The sequence below is a fragment of the Peromyscus californicus genome, unplaced genomic scaffold (assembly GCF_007827085.1).
Source record: "Peromyscus californicus insignis strain IS unplaced genomic scaffold, ASM782708v3 Scaffold_11__1_contigs__length_118956290, whole genome shotgun sequence".
In the NCBI taxonomy this organism is placed as follows: Eukaryota; Metazoa; Chordata; class Mammalia; order Rodentia; family Cricetidae; genus Peromyscus; species Peromyscus californicus.
In genome coordinates, this window is record NW_026294402.1 from 71,754,385 (window position 1) to 71,779,072 (window position 24,688).

The 24,688-nt window shown below is 36.7% G+C and overlaps 1 protein-coding gene across 1 annotated transcript in view; it reads right to left on the bottom strand.

Moving 5' to 3' along the window:
• Positions 1-1,859: 1,859 nt before the first annotated feature.
• The window catches only part of Tinag (tubulointerstitial nephritis antigen), a 98,464-nt gene continuing 75,635 nt past the window's right edge, over positions 1,860-24,688 (bottom strand). Inside the window, exons 10-11 of the mRNA XM_052714804.1 lie at positions 14,495-14,540; positions 1,860-2,361 (exon numbers count right to left, since the gene is read on the bottom strand). Of these exons, the coding sequence (XP_052570764.1) occupies positions 2,227-2,361; positions 14,495-14,540 (181 nt within the window). The 3' untranslated portion in view covers positions 1,860-2,226. The remainder of the gene's footprint in view (positions 2,362-14,494; positions 14,541-24,688) is intronic.

A 24,688-nucleotide genomic window follows, 5' to 3' on the forward strand; every position in this document is an offset into this window, starting at 1 on the left:
ATTTTATTTTCCTTCATTTCTACCTTGTTTTCTTTTTCTTTTTTCTTTTCTTTTTTTTTTTTTTTGACAGTTTTGCCATGTAGCTTTGGCTATTCTTGAATCCTCCAGACTGTCTTCCAAGTGATGGGAAATTTTAAAAAAGCATAATATAAGCACAGAAGTTAAATGGGGAAAATATTTCCAATATTGTTTTCCATTTGAATAGCATGATGTATGTGTACCTACTGAATCATGGTGATATCTTTAGAAAAGAGATGCTCAGCATCTGGCATTCTAAGTTTTAGAGTGTGTTGCTTGTGTTTTAACACCCATGAGAAACACTGCCATTACCTGTTCATGTTGCTTTGTCTGCACTAGTTTAGCAAATATAGGCTGGATATTCAACAAGCCAGGCCTGCTATTCTTTTCTTGTGTTTTTTTTCTTGATGCTGGATCTATTTTCCCTACCTTTGCCAGGCAATAAAGGACCCCAAAGTATCCTTTAGCTGAAGAATTAATTAATTAAGGTACAAAGACCCATCCTTGAATGTGGGCAACACCAATTCCTGGGCTGGACCTTGGGCTGAATGTGAAAAACAAAACAAAACAAACAAACAACAAAAGATGAGAACTTGGATGCGGGTATTTTTTGCTCTCTGTTCCTGACTGGCTGGCTACAATGGGAGCAGCTCCCTCAATATTATGTGACTGTGAGTTCTCCACTATGATAGACTGGAATCTAGAAATAAACCTTTCTTCCCTAAATGTCTTTTGTCCGGGTATTACTTCTTTCTTTATGAGGTACAGTTGGTTCTGACAGATTTAGCCTGTCAGTACATGCTTTACTTACTGCCCCCTTCCTACTTAGCATTCATTTCAAGACCCAAACAAATTATGTGTTGTAGCGACTGTTTCTAAAGCATGCCAGTGTAACAAAACAAATCAAACTACTTCTCAACCTTCTACAAAATGAGAAACAACACCAATAAGGTGAATCATGTAAATTCTTTGAGGGAGGAAAAAAGCAAGCGAATAGATACTTGTGATAAAACTATAATGATTCATGACCAACATAACTGCAGACATGTTTATGTGTCTGTGTCGGGGTAGGGGTGTATATCCACATGCCTTGCATTCTCTCATTCTCAGCACGATTGGCTTATCTAATCAAAGTACCTTTGTGTACACAACATAAAAATCCCTACAATGAAAATAAGACTTATGAGTACCCAGAAAGTTAGACCGTGCCTATTCTACCACTCCATCATGATCAGCTATGTTCACGACTAGCTTTGCTCTCCTATTTAGATGCCAGTGAATTACAAAAAGAGTATGTCTTTATTTTTATTTCTCTGACTACAGAGAACTGAAATCAAAATTAATGCTAATCTAGCTTACTTTTTATAGTCTCAAGCAGTAAACTATGAAATGTTTGTGACAAAAAAATGCATTTATTTTTTGTGACTCTTAGCATCATGCTGTTTTTGTTTTCAGGGGTTAATACGTTAGTTTTCTATGTACAAATTTATGGGTAACTTTATGATAAAGATTGCACATAGTGTACCAGCTTTTCTAAATAGCTGTGTTTGTATCAAGACAATCTTTTTGTAGCCTTTAAGCTTTTCCTTGCTTACTATTGTCTCCACCTCAAAGACCAATACACAGTACTCAAGCAGCTGTTTATATGGAGTTACTCTTCTTTTGAGATAAAACTACAAGCAAAATTTAGACAAAGTAAAAGGAAACAAAATATTAGCTTATTGAGAGAATAATTGATAATTTCTTCTGCCTCCAGCAAAACGTAAGCAATGTTTAAACTAAGAAAACATTTTTTGTTGAAAAGAAAATCATGGAGCTGGAACACTGGTGAGGCTGCTTTTTGTTGTCTGATGGACTCCTCAGCTCAGGTTGGGTTCATCTGACGTCTATAAAAGATTGATATGAAATTGAAAACTACTCCTGTCACACTGTGAACAATTAAAATCAAATGGGACACTATCATGAAAACAAAATAATAACGCTCAGGGAACTTTAATGACATTTAGCCACTCGTTCTTTTATTAGTATTTCAATATACTCAGTAATATAAAGAGAACAGAAGATTAGATCCTGGAGTAAAACAGGAAAAAAGAATGTTCTAATGCACACAGCAAAAATGCAACACTTCCATTGACACAGAGAGCCTTACATGGCTAAAATTTGATTTAATGAGTTACCTAAATGCATGACCTTATGGGAATTTGATAGCTATGGATCATCTGAACTTGTCAGTTGGCCCCACGCTGCGATAATCAATTTTTCAATGTCAGACTCATTTACTCCTCGAAGAATCCTAAAATAGCCATTCTCTCCCCACGACTTTCCCCAGGAATTGGCAGCAATCTGCAAGAGAAACAAAAATAAGAAAAATGTTGAGTATTATACTTTGATATTTTTAATCCTTTCTACAAAACCAGAAAAATACTATTTAGTTTTAAATAGCCTTTGACTTTTACAGATGGTAATGATGAAGCACATAATTTTCTGGATAGTGATCAAGGAACTTTATTACGTATATCATGTTAATATCCTCATGTGTCTTCACTGGCAAGAGCCAGAACTGACATGTCTTCAAATGTGATGGTACATTTGGATTGTAGACTTGACATAATATACAATCACCTGAGATGGGATTCTCACTGGGGGATTCTGTAGATTAGGTTATTTTAGTAGCATGCCTATGAGGAATTTTCTTAATTTAATTAATTGAGATAGAAAGACCCATCCCTGAATATAGGCAGCATCATTTCCTGGGCTGGACCCTGGGCTAAATGAGAAAAACAAAAAAGCAAGATGAGAACTAGCATGCAGGTATTTTTTGTGCTCTATTTCTGATTGGCTACGATGTGAGCAGCTCCCTCAATGTTTTGTGGCTGTGACTTCCCACTATGATGAACTGGAATCTAGAAATTAGAGCTGAAATAACCCTTTTCTTCCCTAAATGACTTTTGTCCCGGCATTTTGTCACATCAAATGGAAAAGAAAATATGACATAGACGCATGAGAGTTATGACCTATTCTTGTGTTAAACACCAGAAAACCCCAAATACATGATAGATCATTCTGTGTTCAAGGGAGTTATAATCTAATGAATTATGATCAGCAAAAGTTAAATGCTAAGGTGGATATAGTCATGGAGTGTTATTGACGTCACCTTAGCTGCATCACATGTATTTGCTTGGCTTAGGAAAGGTGTAGACAGGCTATGTGAAATACACAGGGAAGGCTACGCAGAAACTGACCAAACTCTCAATGTAGAGAGATGCTCTAGCAGAGGGAAGTAGCAAAACCCATAAACACTAAGCATGAAGCAGCATGAGGGAGTTTATTGAAGTAATTAAATTGCTAAAATTCTTGTTAGGTAGCTCACCCTGGCAGAAAACCTTCAATTCATCATAGGGTACGTACCAGTATGGAACTCACTAAGACTTTCCTCCCTGGAACTAGGACTATAGATATGAGCCACCAAGCCTGGGGACTAAATCACTGCTTTCAGTTATGTAATCTAATGAAGGCAGAGAAAATAAAGTATCTGAGAAAGTAAAATCAGCAGAAATTAGAAGTTTTTCCTTTATTCTTTTTCTTTTTAAACTCTGAGGATGATTAGAGAACTGGGATGGGTCCAGAATAACTCCTAGATCTAAAGCTTGAGTGAGTAAGTACATTGTGAAGCAAAAACGCTAATGGAGTGTGCAGAGAATGCCATAAAGGCAGAAGAGGCACATGGAGGGAATTAGTTGACCACAACTAAATGCGGTAGACCAGCTCCATCAATTAGAGACTTCATAACAACAGCTGCCGCGCTTGGCTTCCATTCACCCTTGCTGGGACTAAGATGGAAAAGTCATCTTGAGTGTGATCTACACTGATATTCCCAAGGCATATGGTGTTGCATTCAGTTTCCTCCGTTTTCTCCTATGAGAATAGACTCCCTCAGCTTCAGAAATTGTCATGACAACATCAGTTTTCAAAAACATCCAATTATCATCAGCATTTCTTATTTTAGATTTGGCTTTTTGCCTCCTCAATCATCCCTGACACCTGAAAGGAGCACTCTCAAAGATGGGTCTGAAATCACAAATTCAGTGTGTCTCCTCAAATTTGAAATGGACTTTGAATAGCTGGAAATGAGACAGAGGTAAAATGTGTGTCTTTGCAACTAGGAGCTAAACAAAATTCCAATTCCCAAATTTTGTAGTCAGTTTCAATATATGAACATGTTGGAAAATAATTATATATATGTGTGTGTGTGTGTGTGTGTGTGTGTGTGTGTGTGTGTGTGTGTGTGTGTGTGTGTGTGTGTTATGTAACATGTATTCCCAAAGACAGAAAAATCAAATAAAATTAATCTGAAATGAAAAATATTTTAGGAACATTAGTATTTTTTATAGTGAAACTATGATATTTGTAGCATTGTACCTATTTTCATCTGACTATCTAAAGATCATTTCCATGTCATTTTATTCTTGGTGAATCTGGGAAGAACATGTAAAATTTGTTAAACAAATGCAAATTCATATGCCAATGAATGTTGTGATGGCTAATCTTGGTTGTCAGCCTGAGTACATCTGGAATCAACTCAAACCCAAACAGCTGGGTACACCTGTGGGGAATTTTCTTGAGTGAATCATTTGAAGTGGGAAGACACACCCTAAATCTGGGACCCACCCCCCTTCCAGTGAGGCTGAGGCTAAAGGACATGGAAGAAGGAAGCTTCTCCTTTTGTTTGTCTGTGCTCACTCTCCTGTCAAGCTTCTCTCTCTCCTTGCTGAGGCATTCCTTCACTGACATTAGAACCTGCTTCCCCAGTATTCCAACACAGACAAAGGCTGCAGCTGCAGCTTTCTAGAAATCTTTTGGGTCTCTACCACAAGATTGGGACTACTGAGATTAGGACAGAGTCCATTCAAACTACTCTTCATTTTTTTCTTAACTTTGTCACAAAGGGGGCAAGAATCTTGGGGGGATATATTAAATTCAGCCTACCACAAAATCCATTCATGGTCTAAATGTTAGTAAATTAGAAATAAAGTGGGCCTTCCACTACCTTACACAATTTATCTTCAAGAAATCCACACCAATACCAAAGTTAGTTTTAAAGTATTAAAAACATTTCTTTTATCCTTATAGAACAAAGCATGGGCATTCTTTATTATCACACCCATCAATATTTCAGTGGAGGTTCCTTAGGCTTCATTTAATGAAGGGAAAGAAATATGAAAAATGTTTAATAAATATAATTAATGTACACAGAGACATGATTCTATATACGAGACCCTAATACTTTACCCAAATATTTTAAGAGCTCATAAATATTTCCATTAAACTTGTGGGATACAAAATTAACATATAAATAGCAGAAGCATTTCTGTATACCAGTTATGAACACGTTGAGAAAGAAGTCAGAGAAATAATCCCATACACAATAGCAAAAACAAAACAAACACATAAACAACAACAACAAAATACCTGGAATCAACCTAACCTACCTAAATACCTAAAGAAAGTGAAAAACGTCTAATGGAAAATATAAAAGTGAAGAAATTGAAAAGGACACTAGAAAATAGAAATGCATTCTCATGGACTGGAAAAGTTAATCTTGTGAAAAAGGCTATTCTACTAAGGAACATCTACAGATTCAACACAACCCTGATCAAAATTTCAATACCATTCTTCACATAAATAGAAACCGATAAAAATAGCCAGCACTGGTAAAATCATAATAGATATGAGATCAACAGAATAGAATTAAGGACCCATATATAGAAAAAAAGGACCTGACTTTTCACAATGATACCAAAATAATATAAAATGCATATAAAAATATATAAAAATGCAGACTATAGAAAAGATGGTATCTTCAATAGTTTCGTGAAAACTGGATATACATGTGGAAGAATGAAATTAGATCCTCATGTTTTGGCATTGTTATCCTGGTTTGTGGAACTTTTCCTTACTGTATAGTCATAAAAGGATTTAATGTAACACTGGTTTTACTTGTTGTTTAAATGTCTGGGAAGATTGACAACACTGCCCACCCCAAGTTTCCTTGTGAGGGTATGGTAATGCAGTCAGCTTTGTAAAAATCTTCCAAGAGCCTGGTGGTGGTGGCTCACGCTTTTAATCCCAGCACTCGGGAGGCAGAGGCAGGCAGATCTCTGTGAGATTGAGGCTAGCCTGGTCTACAAAGCGAGTTCCAGGAAAGGCACAAAGCTACACAAAGAAACCCTGTCTCGAAAAACCAAAAAAAAAAAAAAATCTTCCAAGAAGTTCTCAGTCTTTCTACTTTCATCCTGCTGAAGCTTTCTTTTCCCACTAATGTATACATTTCATATTGGATAATTAACAATGTATCTATTGCCATAACTTTTTCTAATATTCTCTTAATTAACTGATTAATATGCATTTGGTCCTTAGCAGTTTCACTTTCAATATGGATTATTTTGTTTGCATTTTAGCATTTCAGAAATTATTTTTCAAAAATTTATTTTCTTTAGTTTACATGTGCTTTCTTTTTTTAAAATTAATTTGGGGCCTTGTCTTTGTAAATTTTCATTCTTTGTTGAGTATGAGTTTCTCAGCTAATTGAAATACTGCTTCAACATTTTTTTTTTTGAGACAGGGTTTCTCTGTGTAGCTTTGGAACATCTCCTGGAACTCACTCTGTAGCGCCGGGTGGCCTCAAACACACAGAGATCCACCTGCCTCTGCTTCCTGAGTGCTGGGATTAAAGGCATATGCCACAACTGCCCAGCTTGTTTCAACATCTTAAAATTGTATTTGAGATTTCTTTTATGATTTTATATTAAGTTTTATAATGCTTTAAATACATAAAATTTCTAAAATGGTATATTCTATATAATTTCCATCTTACATATTCATCAAACTTGCCATGCATTTTGGCAATTTAGGTAAATACATAATGAGCTTTCTAATAATTATCTAGAGTATGAATCCATCAAGCAGTGTCCCTAGTCAACATCCATACTTAGATATTACTGGTTTTTCCTATGAGATACTGAGTTAGAGATTAACATTTATTCATTTTTGTAATTTTAGCTTTCCATTTTAAAAACTTCATTCTTTCAGTTTTAACTTGTATGGATATGCCTTATTTTACTTCTACTTTGAAGAAAACTCTCAGTAACTGAAGATTTTAGGGGGACAGACACATCATCAGCATCCCTCTGTCATCTTTGTTTCACTCAGCAACTTAGTAACGTTGTCATAGGTGTCTGTTCACTTTCTACTTTGTTTTTGCATTTAAAGATCAGTGGTTTGCCTTAAGGTCAATTTTGATGCTTTTATTTATGTTTTAAATTAAAATATGATTACATCCTTTCTCCTTCCATTTCCTCCCTCTACACCATCCCATATTCCTCTTCACTCTCTCAAATCTGTGGGCACTTTTCCTTGGATTTTTCTTGTTATATATTATTATGGAACATGTATAATTAAAAATTATCTTTTTTTCCTGCTCTTGATAAGGAAATTCCTCTGTAAGGTTTTCTTGATTTCTCTTGAATAGAGTTTATGGAGATTTCTTAAACTTTGGTGGGTATCCTCCATTTTTGGAAAACTGGTCGTTACGGGGTGAAATAGAAATTCTGCCCTGTTGTCTTTCTCTCTTTCCCTTGCAGGAATATAACTATACGATCATATACTGTTTCCACCTTTCTCTGTACATGCTCTGGTGGATTTGTTTGATGTTTTTTTTTCATTTCCTTCAATTATCCTCTGTATATTATAACACTTACATTTTGTTGAACTTCATTTCCAATCATTACTATATCCACTCCATTTCAATATGGAGCTTGAAGCACTAGGTAGAAAAATAAGATTAGAGCAGAAAATTAAAGTGATACAAGTAGGAAAAGAAGTTACCAATATTTGCAGATAATGCAATATTATGAATAAGAGAGCCCCGAAATTCCACCAGAATACTTGTAGAAATGAACAACACTTTCAGCAAATTGACAAAATATAAGGTCAAACTACAAAAATCTGTCACTTTTCTAGACATCAACAACAAATACAAAGACAAAGACATCACAGACACACCCCCATTTCACAATAACCCCAAAGAAAATAAAATATCTAGAAGTAAACCTAATCAAGTAGGTTAAAGACCTTTACAGTGAAAACTAAATCTCTGAAGAGATTGAGGAAAATACTAGAAAATGAAAGACTTCCAATGCATTGATAGAATTAATACTATGAAAATAACCATTCTGTCAAAAGCTATTTCCAGATTTGATACAATTCCACTCTCAATCCTCATTTCATTCTTCACAGGAATAGAAAATAAGACCTAAAATGGAGTCATAAAAAACTCCAGATATCTGAAACAATTCTAGCAAAATGAACAATGTTGATGGAATTAACATTCCAGATTTCAAGACATATTACAGAGCGGTAGTAATAAAACACTCTGGTATTGGCTCAGAAAACAGACATGTTGACCAATAGAACAAAACAGGAAATCTAAACATTGGTACACATAACTACAACCATCTGATAGTTGACAAAGATGCTAAAAACATATGCTGGAGAAAAGAGCTTCTTCAATAAATAGTGTTGTGAAAACTAGATGTCCACTTGTAGAAGAATTAAATTAGACCTGTATCAATCAACCTGCACAAAAATTAACCCCAAATGGACCAAAGACTTCAATATGAAACCTGAAAATGCTGAAAGAAAATATAAGCAGTACCCCACAAGACATAGGTGTAAGAAAGGACTTTCTGAGTAAGATTTGTTTAGGAATTAAGGAAAGTGGAAACTCAAAGCTAAAAGTTTTCTGTGTGAATTAAAAATTTCAATTTTTTTACAGATTAATTTCTTCAATTTTTATTAAGTATTTCATAGTGGCTATTTTAAGGCCTACCTACTAGGTATCATTTGTTAATTATATTGAAAGCTTTCTTCTATTGAGTATTGGTGCTATGGAATGCCATTCTGTATTCTGTGACTATGTATTGCTTTGATTGGCTGATAAATAAAATGCTGATTGGCCAGTAGCCAGTCAGGATGTATAGGCAAGATAAGCAGACAAAGAAAATTCTGGGAAGAAGAAAGCTGAGTCAGGAGACGCCAGCCCACAGTCCAGGGAGCAGCATCTAATGGCACACAGGTAAAGCCATGGAAAACGTGGCAACATACAGATTAACAGAAATGGGCTGAGTTTAAGTGTAAGAGTTAGTCAATAGTAAGCCTGAGCTAATGGCCAAGCAGTTTTAATTAATATAAGCCTCTGTGTGTTTACTTGGGTCTGAGCAGCTGCAGACTGGGCGGGACACAGGAAAACTTAGAGCTACCTATTGGTTATAATTTTTCTTATTCATCTAAATTTTTATTATGTGCTAGATTTTTATGCTAATTACAAACACTAGCTTTGTATGTGTTTTCCACCAAGGGTTAACCCTTTCTTTATATAGGAAAATATGCTAAGGTACTGATCATTTCAGCATTATAAAACTAAAGTTAGTCAGAGATGGGGGTTTTATTAAATTCAATCTATATGTGGTTTCAAGTATTCCAAGACAATCAGTTCACAAAGAATCCTGAGATCTTGAAGAATTTGTCCAGATTTTCCACCCTCTTTTTTGATTGATAGCTTTGTTCCAGTGCTCTGTAATTATTTCATGGGAGGAAATAGATGTAAGCTTCTGGTCCCTCTAGACTTCATTCCAGGTTGATTCACATTCTCAATAAAGCTTTCTGTACTCATTACAAAAATGATTCTCAGTTTGAGTGCAGACTTACCAAATGCTCCCAGGTCACAGATAAAGGTCAGTGATTCATTCAGCTCTCATTTTTAAAATAAAGCATGTTTAAAATTTGTACCAGGTCCTCTATGCATATATTATGGCTGTTTGCTTGGTATTTCTCTGGAACTCCTAACAGTGGGAGCAGGTGTATCTCTACTCTTCTGCCTGCTCTTGAGATTATTCCCTTCCTGTTGGGTTGTCTTTTCCAGCCTTAATATGAGGGCTTTCACCTTGTCTTATTGTGTCTTGTATTGTCCTGTTTGCCTGTCTGTCTTAGAGGCCTGATCTTTTTTGAAGAGGAAACAATGGAGTGGATCTGGGGAAGTGGGGAGAGGGGTTTAGTTGGAGGGGAAACTGTGGTTGTGTTGTGCTTCATGAGAGAAGAATCTATTTTCAATAATACAAATAGAAACAGAAAAAATTGTATTGTTGCTTTTATTTAGTTTTGTTTCTGGCTTGCTGATATCTATTACATTTTACCCAACAATAGAAAACACCCAACAACTTCTGTTAGAAAATAGGCCTATGTCATAAATATTTTCAAGTTATATCACAACCTCAGGAAAGCAATAGGTAGATGGTTTTCTATTTCTGGGTATTTTATATAAATAAATAGAAATCCAAGAATGTTGATAAACCAAAAATGAGTATAATACAATGACAAGGGAAGGTTGCCTTTCCTTCTAGTAACATTTACTCTTCACATACCATGGGGAGTAACTCTGTAGCTATCTGCCTAGTTAACTGATTTAATGTACATGAGTAACACAACTTCTCTTATCTCCTTCTAAGCCAGAGTGATTGCTCAGACAAGGTCCTGAATTAGTCCCCAAGGACATAACATTATCTCCCCCAGTCTTTACATGCAAGAAGAGACAAAGCTCAGTATTAGAGGACATCATCTGGAGTTTATCCAGGCCTTGGAAAGACATATTTATATTGTCAAAGGCTGGGGCAATGTAATAAATGCCATTTTATTTTCGATTATTCTTCAGGAAAAAGAAAACTACTTTTTTCTCCTGGAAGTAACTGGAGGAATCTTCTGCTCTCTCTCTCACTTCATTATGGGGCATCTACTGCTGCTTATGTAGAAGTTTCCATAAACTCACATCACATCATAAGCAAATATGGGCTGTGTGGGATACGTGCTGCTTTGCTGTGTTGTTACTCTAGCTGTCTGGCTGTACTGTGAAGCAGTCCCTGTTAATGACCCAAGAACTCTGTCCTGTGTGATACGTCTGTGTGCACATGTTGATAATATTGGGTGATTCATCCTTCATTCAAAACAATCAAGAGCACTTAAAGATTATATATTTTAATTAAATCTCAATTTATTCTACATAAACTGAAAATTATTTTAGCAGCTTTATTCACTTTCCCTAAATGCATATTTATTTGTTTGTTCAATGATTATTTATATTCATATATTAAATATATCCTATATGTAGTAGCATATATTCAGCCTTTGGATTCCTTGTATAAGTAAGTCGAATATTATCACAATTGAAGATGAGTAATAAGCACAAAGGCTGGAGTCCAATCCTCAGAACCCATATTTATAAAATCCTGGTGTGGTAGTGCACACTTACAATCCCAATGCTAGCAGAGTAAGCACAAGTGGATTCCTGGAGATCCCTGTCCCACCAGCCTTGCCTATTGGCGACTTCCAGGGCAGTGAATGATATTGACCCCTCTAAAGAGTAGCATCAAAAGGACATCACTTAGGTTGTTCTTAGACCTCTACACATTCACAGGAATGAGCACTCTCTCTCTCTCTCTCTCTCTCTCTCTCTCTCTCTCTCTCTCTCTCTCTCTCTCTCTCTATGCCTCTCCGACTTGTGGATTTTCTTGCTGCATGCCTTTGTTCTGCCATTATGGATTCTAACTCTCTGAAACTGTGAGCTCCCAAATTAAGTACTTTCTTTTATAAGTTGCCTTTGGCCATGGTGTTTTATCACAGCAATGGAAAGTAACTAAGATAGTTGGTATCAGGGAGTACAAACCAAGACCGACCTGACTACGCTTGTTTTGGAAGGATGTGGAAGACTCTGGGACTTTGAACTAGCACAATGGTTGAATGCTGTGAGTGAAGCTTAACAGGGCATCCCAGTAGAAGATCAGTGGGCAGTAGTGCAGACAGTAATGGAGTCTGTGGAATCTCAGGTAAGAGGCTTTAGCGGGGAAGCACCTGGGCTAGAGATAATTCTTGCAATATTTTGGCAAAGAATGTAGCTGCCCTTTGCTCTTTTCCTAAGAATCTTCCTGAAGCAAAAGTGAAATATTAGCCTCATTTCCTTGGTGGAGGGTATCTCAAGAGAGACTAATATTAACTCTGTTGCAGGGTTATTAGTAATCACTCTTATACAAGTCTACAATGAAAAAGAGAAAGCAGGGCAACACACACACACACACACACAGAGAGAGAGAGAGAGAGAGAGAGAGAGAGAGAGAGAGAGAGAGAGAGAGAGAGGGAGGAGTGGATATATACAGGTTAAAGTTTAAAAAAAAAAAAGAGCACCAGGAAATTTAATGTTGGAGCCAAGGCTTATGCTGGAAGAGATGAGAAGATAAGAAAGGCACATTCCAAAATGGAATGAAGTGAGGAGTGATTTCAAGGTAAGACCCCACCCAGATAAGCTTCCAACTTGCAAAAAGGAAAGCTCTGAAGAATTTTCTGCACCTAAAAAGCAGAAAATTAACAAAATGACTAGGGAAGCATATTTGAATGTTATTCAAAAGGTCCAAGCTCCATCCCAAGAACGTAGTCAAAATTGGCAATACTGCCAATGCAGTTTTGACTTTAGGATCATGATAGATTCACGGGTAAAGGGTAGTGAAATCTTCCTTAGGAGTTAAGGAGAATTACTGAGTCAGGTGTGTGGCAGGGGAGTCCTTGCATGGAGGCCCTAAAAGGCTATTGAGTGAAGTATAAATTGGATTGATTGGAGACCCCAGTATTTTGTAAATGCCAGATCCTTGAGACATCTGCCGAGGAGAGTTTCAGACAAGGAGTGGAACCAGCCCAAGAGAGAGAAGTACACTGTGAAACTGGAAGGGGAGAGCCATCTTAGCCCTTTTGATATCAGACATAGAGCGACAGAATTTGGACTTTTCTCCCACTGGGTTTTGGTCTTGTTTTGGTCCAGTATGTCTTCACTATGTCCTTATTCCTCTTCTACAATGACATGTTCTCTGTCATTATATGTTGGAAGTATGTAATTTGACTTTTTGATTTTACACAGGGTTGCAGTTAGAGACTGCTTTGAGTCTCAGAAGTGACTTTGGACTTTCAAACTGTGTTAGACTGTGAAAGACTATGGGGGACTTTGAAGTTAGACTAAATCATAGTGCATTTTGCATTATGATTTGGCCACAAGCTATGGGGGCCAGGGAGTGATGTTTTGAATGAAGATGGCCCCCATAGGCTCATATGTTGGGAAGGATTAATAAGTATGGCCATATTTAATGAGATGTGTCATTGGGAACAGGTTTTGAGGTTTCAGAAGACTTGAACTATTATTCCCCATCTCTCTCCCTGTCTTGTAGTTGTGTCTCAGGATGTGATCGTTCAGCCACTACTTCAGCTTGACACCTCCTACCATTCTCTATACCATGAAAGTCATGGACTCTAACACTATGACCATAATTAAATGCTTTCTTTCATATGTTGCTTTGGATGTAGTGTTTTTAACAGAAAAGTAACTAAAACTCTCTCTCTCTCTCTCTCTCTCTCTCTCTCTCTCTCTCTCTCTCTCTCTCTCTGTGTGTGTGTGTGTGTGTGTGTGTGTGTGTGTGTGTGTGTGTGTGTGTATGTGTGTGTGCTGCTTCTGTGGATAAAGCCACTTGCTGAAAACCCTGATAATCTGAGTGAGTTCAGCCTGTTCAGCAAACATAGTTGAATGAGAAAATTAACTTCTGCAAATTATCCTCTGATGTCCACTTGCTTGATGTGGATTATTAATGCCCATACATAAAAATACATGCTCACAAAACAAACAAACAAATAGATAAATAAAAAACAATGTAATTTTTAAAACTTAAAAATAAGACTCAGGATAATTAGCTGCATTCATTTTAATTGACTATTTTCATCAATATGTTTCAACCTTACCTGTATCTTAATACGGTATGCTATTTTGGAAGTAGTTTTCTTTTAGAAGGTGTTTTTTTGTAACATGAGCTGGTTTTAATTCACTATGTATCCAAGGATACTATGAACTTCTGATCCTCCTGTCTCAGCTAGCTAAGTGCCAAGGTAAGAGACATGCACCAACAGAATTGGTGAAGTACCATGTTACTTTTGAGATTAGAGGCTAACTCTTTCCCAGTGAATGGCAAAAAAAGAGATGTATGTGTATATTATAGTACATAGTATATATGCATCATATTAATATAGGAAAGGCCTCAATTTGGTTGACATGCATGCAGTATAAGCATTATTTTAATCTAGATGATAAAATAACAAATACTTGTACTGTTGATTTTCAATTTGAAAGAAATAAAAACAAATTCTTCTTTTACAACTTGAATGCATTGGACTTGAAGAAAACTGTTATTACAATACAAACTGTTATAATTAGCTTTGTGCTGAAGAAAACACCAATGTGTGAAAAACACTACAGGATATGATTACATAATATGAAGCTGAGAAAAGAGGGGCTGGTTTTCACTCCACAGTAGGAGTTCTGTTGGGAAGCTTTACATACCCAAAATTTTTCTTTCTTCCCTTGTGCTCCTCTCAGTGTGCCCCACCTACAAATAACAACAATGATTAATTAGTTCAAACATTTGGATTGTACCTTGAGAACATTAATTTTACTGACACTCTCTTATATTTTCCATGTTTCAATGTGTTTTACAACAAAATGTCATCATTGACTTTCAGAAATTTGATAGTATAGCTTTCTTCCTCACTATAACGTTATTTATGTGAATACGGAGTGACCTTTATCCAAGTGGCATGAAAGAAAACTTATTTACCAAAGGAGAAAGACCCTATCATGAGTGACCGGCCTCTGAGACAAGCAATGGCCATCTTGAGACAGTCAACTGAGGCCCCTTGAAAAAGTTGATCCTATTTGCATGTGGACTAAGAGATTCTCTGTCTCTGTCTCTGTCTCTCTCTCTCTGTCTCTCTGTCTCTCTCTCTGTCTCTCTCTCTCTCTGTGTATGTGTGTGTGTGTGTGTGTGTGTGTGTGTGTGTGTGTGTGTGTGTGTGTATAAAAGTAGTGGTTCCATCTATCATCTATGTGGCACAGAGACACCCTCATTCCTGCTGGGTAAGGCTTTCCAGGTACAGGAGGTGGGGAGTTGAGTGCCTATTTTCTTGTAAGTATCTCCTCACCTATTCTCTGTAGGGAAGCCCAATAAATTCATCAGTTCCCCAGAATGAACTTTTATGGAATGGTGCCTTAATTTGTCATTGGAACATTAAGAGAAAGGGTAGACAATGCTTACATGTCACCCTCAGAAGGAATTTTAGCAACAGGTCCAGGAGTTTTAAAGATAACTCCCATATTTTCATATAGCTCACTGAATATCTACCATAAATGAAACAATCTAAAACATCTCCAAGACTATTGATGCAAAGTATAATGTAAATATAAATAATTGCTATATGTAGAGTTTGTATAAAATATTCATATATATATATATATATATATATATATATATATGTATATATAATACCTAGTGAAGTGCCAAATTTCCTATCTCTGTGTATACATGTACACAGGTAGAAACTGGATTCTAGATGCCTAGTAGCACATAATTGTTGCAGGAGAACTGTTCACACTGTCGCCTTGCTCTGCCAATAAAGCCACCTTGAATGAAGAAGGATGGAGGCAGTGATTGGCTGACTGGGAGTAGCCATAGAGTTGTTGGAAGACCGAGGAAGCTGGATAGAGAGGGACAGGAGAGAGAAGAAGGGACTAGGGGTGATTTCCAGGGCTTTTCGATAGGAAAAACATGGACAACAGGGTCAGCAAATTGCCCTTCCACTGTTCCTTAGATTTATCAGGTTTTTTTTTTTTTTTTTTTTTTTTTTGGTTTTTCGAGATTTATCAGGTTTTTTAACCACAGTTTCTGACTCCTGAGTTTTGTTTTGTTTTGTTTTTAATTAACACTGGAACAATTTAGGTAAAAGTTATATCTGGTGCCTCATGTTGCATGCCATATGTAGATAGATTTTTTTTTGGGCTGCCAGATCACAAACAATGACATGAAGACTTATTATTAATCATGAAAGCTTAGTCTAAGCTTACGTTTTTTTCCTAACTAGTTCCTGTAACTTAAATTAACCCATATTTTTAAATCTACTTTTCATCGCATGGCTCCATAACTCATCACTCCATACTTTCCACCCTGCTTCCTCTGTGCTGGCTGGGGACTCTCTCTTGTACCTAGATTTCTCCTCCTACTTCCTCTCTCTCTGTCTGGAAGTCCTGCCTATACCTCCTGCCTAGCTATTGGCTGTTCAGCTCTTTATTAAACCAATCACAACAATGTATCTTCACACAGTGTACAAATATCTCACAACATTTACATATGCCATCCAATGTGGAGGCTCAAATGTTCTAACATAGGGCCCAAGAAAGCTAAAAACAAGTTCTGGACAAGTGCCAAGAACAATTTTAAGAGCCATGCCATATTGCCTGCCTGAGTTAAGTTTCTGTTGTCCAGTATGGAGCCACTAAATAGAAACTTTTGACATGCCTGGACAAGTCTTGAGTTATTAGAAAATAACATTTCCTTCTTTCTGCTACAGTGACTATTAGTAACAATGTTTTGTAGTTAGGTTGCTTGGTTGGATTGCTTGGCAACTCACCAGTCCCCTGATCTTTTCCCAAAGAAAATTTCCTGGTCTGCTTACTATAAAACTCACCTGAGAAAAATAAAATTTTGCAGCTTGATCAGAATACTGTCTTGCTTTGTGTCTCTTGTCCCTTTCATTCATCATTACCCCTTCTAGGGTCTCTGCTTGAAGATCTCGCTGGTCGGGACAGACAAGGAGCCAGATGTAGCTTCCAAGTCCTACAATTTCTCAGGTGGGCCAGTGCTTGGCATACAGAGGTGCAGCTACTGGCCCTTGTCCACAAGCTTGAGGCAGCTGCCAGCGCTATGCACCAGTGCCATGCCCTAAGCTGAGCTATGCAGTGGCTGACATGGCAGTTTAAGATTTGTCTCACATTGTCAGAGAATGCTACATGCACTTAGTAAAGTCAGGCCCAGACACAGAAAAACCTCTAAAAAGATACAGCATGTTTTAAAATGTGCTTAGATGCTAAAGAAAGAAAAGAAAATTAGTATAGACAGTCATAGAAAAACTAGTTTAAAAATAATAAAGTCTTTAAAGAAAAACTAAAGTAATATAAACAGAATAAACCACATAAAGGTGGGAAATACATAGGGTGTCTGGAACCTGTATGGTGAATTTTTTTATTTGAATCTTTTAAATGCTAATGTACAAAAATCAATAGCTGTTGAGTGACACCAGATTATGGAAACTGCTTAATTAAAGCAACCTATATATTTTAAGAATGTCTTAACTTCAAAATGGAAGTCAGAAAATATGTTATATTGGGGGACAGGTTATGCTTTCATTTCTACAGGAAACAAAAAGTTATGGTTCACTTCAAAATTAATTAAGATCAGATTTGATTTGGGTAGACCTCCTAAAAATCTGGCTACAGACATGAAAAAAGAAACTAAGAAAGACTACAGGACAGGTGACATGTATGTTGATCCCTCTACTATGGGAACAGCTCTGAGACTGGATGAGACATGATAAATCTTGTTGGCTACAGAGTTCTCATAACATTATTACATGTCATCCTTTCACATGGTATGGATAGAGGTTTAGTTATACAGTCCAAACAAACTTACAAATTTAACAGATGCCTTTTATCTGCTCAAACATAAAATAAAAATCATCTTTAATTGACTTGTGCACACTTCACATTCCATACTTGTGTTAAAGCATGTGTGTGTGTGTGTGTGTGTGTGTGTGTGTGTGTGTGTGTGTGTGTGTGTATGTGTGTGTGTTGCCTTTAAAAGTTTATGTTTTCAAAAAAAGCACTAATAAAAACAGGTAGCCTGGGTGATCCAGCCTCTCAGAATCCCTCTGTTGTCTCAAAATTCTACATCCAGACCAACTTCAAAGCTGCTAGTTGAGATGGTCCAGTGTCACAGACTATCCTGCCAAAACTTCAGATAAGCTCTACATTTTCCTATCACACAGAGACTAAACAAAAAATAATACAGATATCTCTCCCAGTACTTGACCATTATCCCAACTTTCTCAGGGTCTCCTAAAGATGCCATCACCCCCAGACAACATGAAACAGTCTAGAGAAAATGACATCCACATTCCAAAGATGTGGGGTGGGTGGTACTGGTCATATGATTATGGCTATGTTTATCATTGTTTAGGAAGTTTGGTTACAAGTTATTATCAATCATGGTCAAGAAAAAATGCTGAATGAAGGAGATTAGATTCAGGAGTCTATTTCTGAAGGGAAAAGGGGGGATATATGTGATGATATATTGTGTCCCCCAATATATTGTGCATCCTAATAAACTTATCTGGGGTCAGAGAACACAACAGCCACCAGATAGACATAGAGGCCAGAAAAAAAGGTGACACACACACCTTTAATCCTATCACTTGGGAGGCAGAGATCCATCCGGATCTCTGTAAGTTCAAAGCCACACTGGAAACAGCCAGGCATGGTGACTCATGCCTTTAATCCCAGGAAGTGATGGCAGAAAGCAGAAAGGTATATGATGCATGAAGACCAGGAACTAGCCTGGTTAAGCTTTTAGGCTTTTAGCAGCAATTCAGCTGAGATCCATTTGGATGAGGACACAGAAGCTTCCAGTCTGAGGAAATAAGATCGGCTGAGGAATTGGCAAGGTGAGATGGCTGTGGCCTGTTCTCTTTCTCTGATCTTCCAGCATTCACCCCAATACCTGGCTCCAGGTTTGATTTTATTAATAACACCTTTTAAGATTTGTGCTACAGATATAGCATAGAAATGATAGGATAAAAGGGTAGATTGTGCAGTCTACATTTGAAACAACCTCTAGTCTCTAATATTTTACATTGGTATGGATTTTTGTATATTGATACAAATTTAAGGTTATTTTTGTTATAATTTATTATATGTTTCTATTTCTTCTTTAAGGTATTGTACCTTATGCAGCTCATTTAAAAATGTAATGTAAAGTTCTAGTCCTTGGAAGCTATTTGGAATAATAAAGAAAGACAGGTTAATAGTTAGTCATCTATAAGAATCAAACTTAGGTTAGGTATGTTTTTGAGGTCAAACAGAGATATATTTTAAATAGATGGTCTTCAAACACTTCAAAGACCTACAGAATTTGACATTTAAAATGTTTTAACAACATCAGGCTTTTCATAACAGTGAGACTTATCTGTTCCTGGCAGCACCAATTTACTTCAAAAAGGATGATGGGCATCAAAAAGCCTCCATATGGAATTTGCTTTCAATGTGGCAAAGTTAGCCATTTGGGTGAAAAACTGTCCTTGTCTCAACTGCTGACCTGAGGCTGTCCAAATTGGACAAACAGGACACAAAGGAAGTGACTGCTGAACTTTGCCAAGGCAAGGTATTCTTCAAAATTCCTGCTTCACTGAAAAGTCTATCAGATATTCTAGGTCTGTAGGCTAAAGATGAATGCCTGAGTGTTGCAGAGGAACCTTGGATGACTGTCCAGGCAGCCAGATGTCTCTGTTATTTCTTAGTTTTTGGAAATTGCTTATTCTGCACTTTCTGTTTAATCAGGTAATACTATATCCTTCTAGGGTCTTTGATTAGGGTTAAAGGCTAGATAGTTATAGTTATAGTTTTCCTTGTTACCAAATTCAGAAAAAAAATCACAAAAAACCACAAAGTATATAAAGTTGAGAGACATAAATGCTTAAGTTGTTTATCTAAGAAACTGTTTTAAGGTCTAAAATGATAGTTTTGGGTTGGTAATACATGTTAGGATAAAAAGTAAACTAGGTACAAAACTTTTGACTCACCAACATAGGATAGATAATGGAATATTTTCTCTGAATTTGTCAAATACAGATAAACTGGACACTATAAATATAATTCTTACTGATAATTGTTCTTACTTTATATAGGTTTACTATGTTAGAGTTAAACTTTTCCTTTTTATTTAAACAAAAAGGGAAAATGTTGTGTGGTATTTGTACACTGTATGAAGATATATTGTTGTGATTGGTTTAATAAAGAGCTGAACAGCCAATAGCTAGGCAGGAGGTATAGGCAGGACTTCCAGACAGAGAGAGAGGAAGTAGGAGAAGAAATCTAGGTACAAGAGAGAGTCCCCAGCCAGCACAGAGGAAGCAGGATGGGAAGTATGGAGTGATGAGTTATGGAGCCATGTGATGAAAAGTAGATTTAAAAATATGGGTTAATTTAAGTTACAGGAACTAGCTAGGAACAAACTTAAGCTAAGTCTGAGCTTTCATGATTAATAATAAGTCTCCATGTCATTATTTGTGAGCTGGCAGCCCAAAGAAAAATACATCTACATGTAACAGTTCCTAAAGCAACTGAACCTCCAATATATTGTGTTTTTTTTTCTCTTAACTAAACCCTTGAGGTAGGTATTATTCGTATCTCCTATTTGATGGCATGATGAATGGCTGATTAGAATAGTACATAGGAAAAGTTGAACCAGGAACCCAAATCTCATATTCTTTAACATACTATATTTCTCCTATTTCTCCTTTCTTTCTTACTTTCTTTTTTTGTTTGAGACAAGGTTTTGCTATGTGCTTGGTCCAGAAACTCATTATGCAGACCAAGGTACATGGTAGAAATCCTGCCTCATCTTCCCGAGCTCTGAAGTTAAAGTCTTACACCACCACACTCATCTTATGTTCCTTTTTAATATAAACACATAACCCTTCAGCTGTAAAGTAACCTATACAACACTGGATTGTATGGAATGAAGCACCTTGACCTCCATTTTCATATAATTTGATGGATTATGAGAATAAAATGTATTATTCTCTGACATTGGACTAACATTTCCTTAACAAGCACAGTCTCATCCTTAGAGCTCATTTATACTAAATCAAGACAAAATGTTATAGAACAAGCTTTTCCAGAAGACATATAAACTTATTGTTCAAATACTTTATAATCTATCCCTTTGTACAAATAGCATTCAATGGTTAAAAAGAATAATTATAAAATAACACAAAGGGTTTTTTGTTTTGTTTTGTTTTTTGTTTTTTGTTTTCCCGAGACACGGTTTCTCTGTGTAGCTTTGCACCTTTCCTGAAACTCACTCTGTAGCCCAGGCTGGCCTCGAACTCACAGAGATCCGCCTGCCTCTGCCTCCCGAGTGCTGGGATTAAAGGCATGCACCACCACCACCCAGCCTGCATAATACAAAGTTATTGCCCAAAGATGACAGGCTTCTTCTGTAGGACAATTGAAACATTTCCTCCAGGATGGTGGAAGAACACTCATTAGACTTAGGAAGTAAACAACTCGCAAGTCTCAGGAGGTTCCTGAAACTACCAAGATTAACAAGGCCCCTCCCCATAATATAGAAGCAGTAAAAAAAAAAAAAAAAAAAAAAAAAAAAAAAACATTGGAGGAAAAAAGACTGACCATCTGAGCTGCCTAAAAGAGGCTCTTATACCTATGAGGTGGCCTGGAAGTCACACAGTGACCTCCAGGGATGCAGTTTCCATAATTTTTCACCTTCCGTGATGCAGCTGCCTCTGAGCTGTGCCTGCTTTTGTAAGTAACCACTCACCTACACCCATGTGAACAACCCCTATAAACTCATTGGCTCACAAAGTTGGACTTTAGTGGACTCATTATTTTGTTCTGTAGTTGATTTTCTGTCTCAGGTAAATAGATGTCTGTTCTCATCTTTCCTGGAGAATTTTCACACCACAGCTTCTGGTGGGGTTCTTTGAATATTCCTCTACATTTGGATCCTTTGTCATAAGCATGTGAAACAACACTGTAATAAGGAAGGTTAAGAAAATCTGAAGCATTTCTTGTCTAAGGTTGGGAGGTAATTGCACCTAATAATCTCTCTTTTTTTCTGTGCTACACAAAAGAATATATTGTTCCAAATTTGGGGGCAAATTAATGTGTAAGTTAACAAGAGGAAAGAGTCCAATTTCCAAAGCCATTACATAGTTTTGTAGTTACTTTTACATCTTTGTCACTTTTTTTCAAAACCCACTGCTTCTGGTGACATTTTATTTGTGCTTTAACAAATAAAGCTTGCCTGAGGATCAGAGGACAAAGCCAGGCACTATACTAAACATAGAGGTCAGGCAGTGGTAGCACATGCCTTTAATCCTAGCATTTGAGAGGTAGAGCTTCATCTGGATCTCCATGAGTTTAAGGCCACACTGAGAACAGAGCCAGACATGGTGGCACATGCCTTTAATCCCAGCACTAGTTAACCATAGAGGTCTGGAGGTCTATACAGACAGACAGGAAGTGATAGAGCTGAGTGGAAAGAGGAAGTGATGTAACTGGGCAGAGAGAGGAGGTAAGATGGCAGGGCACAGAAAGGTATCTAAGGCATGAGTAAAAAGGAAGTAGCTCTTTGAGGCTGAGAATTTCCTAGTGGTACGAAATTATGGCTGGTTTATTCTATTCTTCTGATCTTTCAACTTTTACCCCAATATTTGGCTTGAGGTTTTTTTTTTATTAATAAAACCATTTAGCAATTCATGTTACAACTGATTGTTGAAAAAACTGTCAATCATAAGCATCTCAAAATGATTAGAAGGACATTCCCTATTTCAAGTACTAGATCACATCAGAAATGAGTGTGTGTGTGTGTGTGTGTGTGTGTGTGTGTGTGTGTGTGTGTATGTGTGGTGTGTGTAAGTGTATGTGTCTGTATATATCTGTGTGTGCTCACATGTATGTTTGTGTGCATGACAGTGGTGTGTCCAAGCCAAAGGACAATCTCAGATGTTGGTACTCTTCTTCTTCTACTTTATCCCCCCTGCTATCAACAACTACAGGGTAACTGCCTGTGAGCATCCTGGGAATCTCCTTTCTCTGCATCTCATGTTCATTTATGATTGCTAGGATTACAGACTTTTCTTCTAGGAGGTCTGGCTTTTTTGTGGGCTTGGGGCATTTGAACTTGGGTCTTCGTGTTTGTGTGGCAAGTGTTATATTTACCGAGCAATCGCCCTAATCCTATAAATGAAAACATCCTATCACTCCTCTTCTGATCGTTGATCATAGCCATCTTAAAAATTTCAGAATGCCTTTGGTATTCTAGCAAACTATCTTTCATGTGGTCTGGCTGACACATTAGCTGTTTACTTAAAGTATAAAATATAAGATTAAATCAGAAGAATCATCCATCTCTGAGAATAGATAAGCATAAATATAGTCCTGCTGTCGGAGATCCTAACAAATATTGTAAGATGTTGATTTGAAAAAGATGTACAACAAATTTGTTACCTAAACAGTTCTGAAGGAACTATTTCCCCCCCCCAAATTGTGCATATTATACACAGCAATTTCAAAACATTCAAACAGTTTACAAACCCAAAGTGACCAATAATACATTGTCACTTGGTAAGGTTTCTTGAATTCCTTGTGCTATGGTGCCTTTAGGTAGTAAGCATAGAAAGTTAATAGGGAAAACAGATGAGACTTACTATAAACTATACCAGGAAACAGACACTGTGATTTTCATAAGCCCACTTAACATACCCCTCAGAACTCTCAGATATGACATGATATTTTTAGGGAAAACGAAAATACATGCTGACAAATGGGATTAAAATTCGACAATGTGACAGTCACACATACAAAACATTTACCCACAAAGTGTAAGAGATATTTAATTGTTTCAAATTCTTCATTATTCTAGTAATCCTGAATAAAATGAAAGTTAAAATATGCCTTAATTTGTTGACTTTTAAGACATATTTTTGTATTTATAGCTGCTCACTTGTCAACATCTTTTACTGTGCTTCTGTGTACTCTGTTGTAATGATAAAAGGATATTTTCAGTGATATGAAAATATAGAAATAATTCTAAAGATTCTGGAATTACTCTAAATATCTTCTCAAGAAGCATTTTAATTATAAGTTTCAAACCCAGAGAGGATGCTGACGTTGAGATTATGATAAACATTCATAAAATGGACAGCAAAACAGATGAATCATAACTTCTTAGACACAAGAGAGGGAAAATAAAGGATGGTAGCTGAGTTGAATATTTTTAGGGAGGAGAAGGCTTGTAAAAGAATATTTTAACAGAATATTCACCTTTATGCACAATGGAAATAAAACATCACAGAGAGAAAAACGCCACCATAGATACCACTCATGTAATCTATTCTATAGTCTCTGGATCAAATAATAAGCAAGACCGACTTGAATCCAGCATTTACACAGTGACCTTCAGCAGTCCTTTCACTTCCTGGTCTTTTCTAGAAGGCATCTCAGATAGTCATCTGATATGGTGTAGAATTGTTGCACAGTGTTGTAAAGAAACAGACTTGAGGGATGTTTCCCAAATATCCTGATGGTCTAAGAGACCAAGAATCACTACTTTGAACCAAATGAACCTAGTATTAGGTAAATTCATGAGATTAAAAATGTTTAGTCAAACAAGGGGAACCAGGGAAACCTACATTATTCTTTATTGAAAACTCCTTTCTTGATTGATGGAGAACATTTCCCCTAATTCACGTGTGCTGCTGAATTGTGGTCATGTACGTTAAGAATAGGTGGAAAATTGAAGAAATACGCATACATTTTGACACATGTCCTCTTGTAAGTCAGTGAGACTGTCTTTGAAGATGCAAGGACTTTTACAGCATATCTATTATCTGTAAGCCTAACTATTCC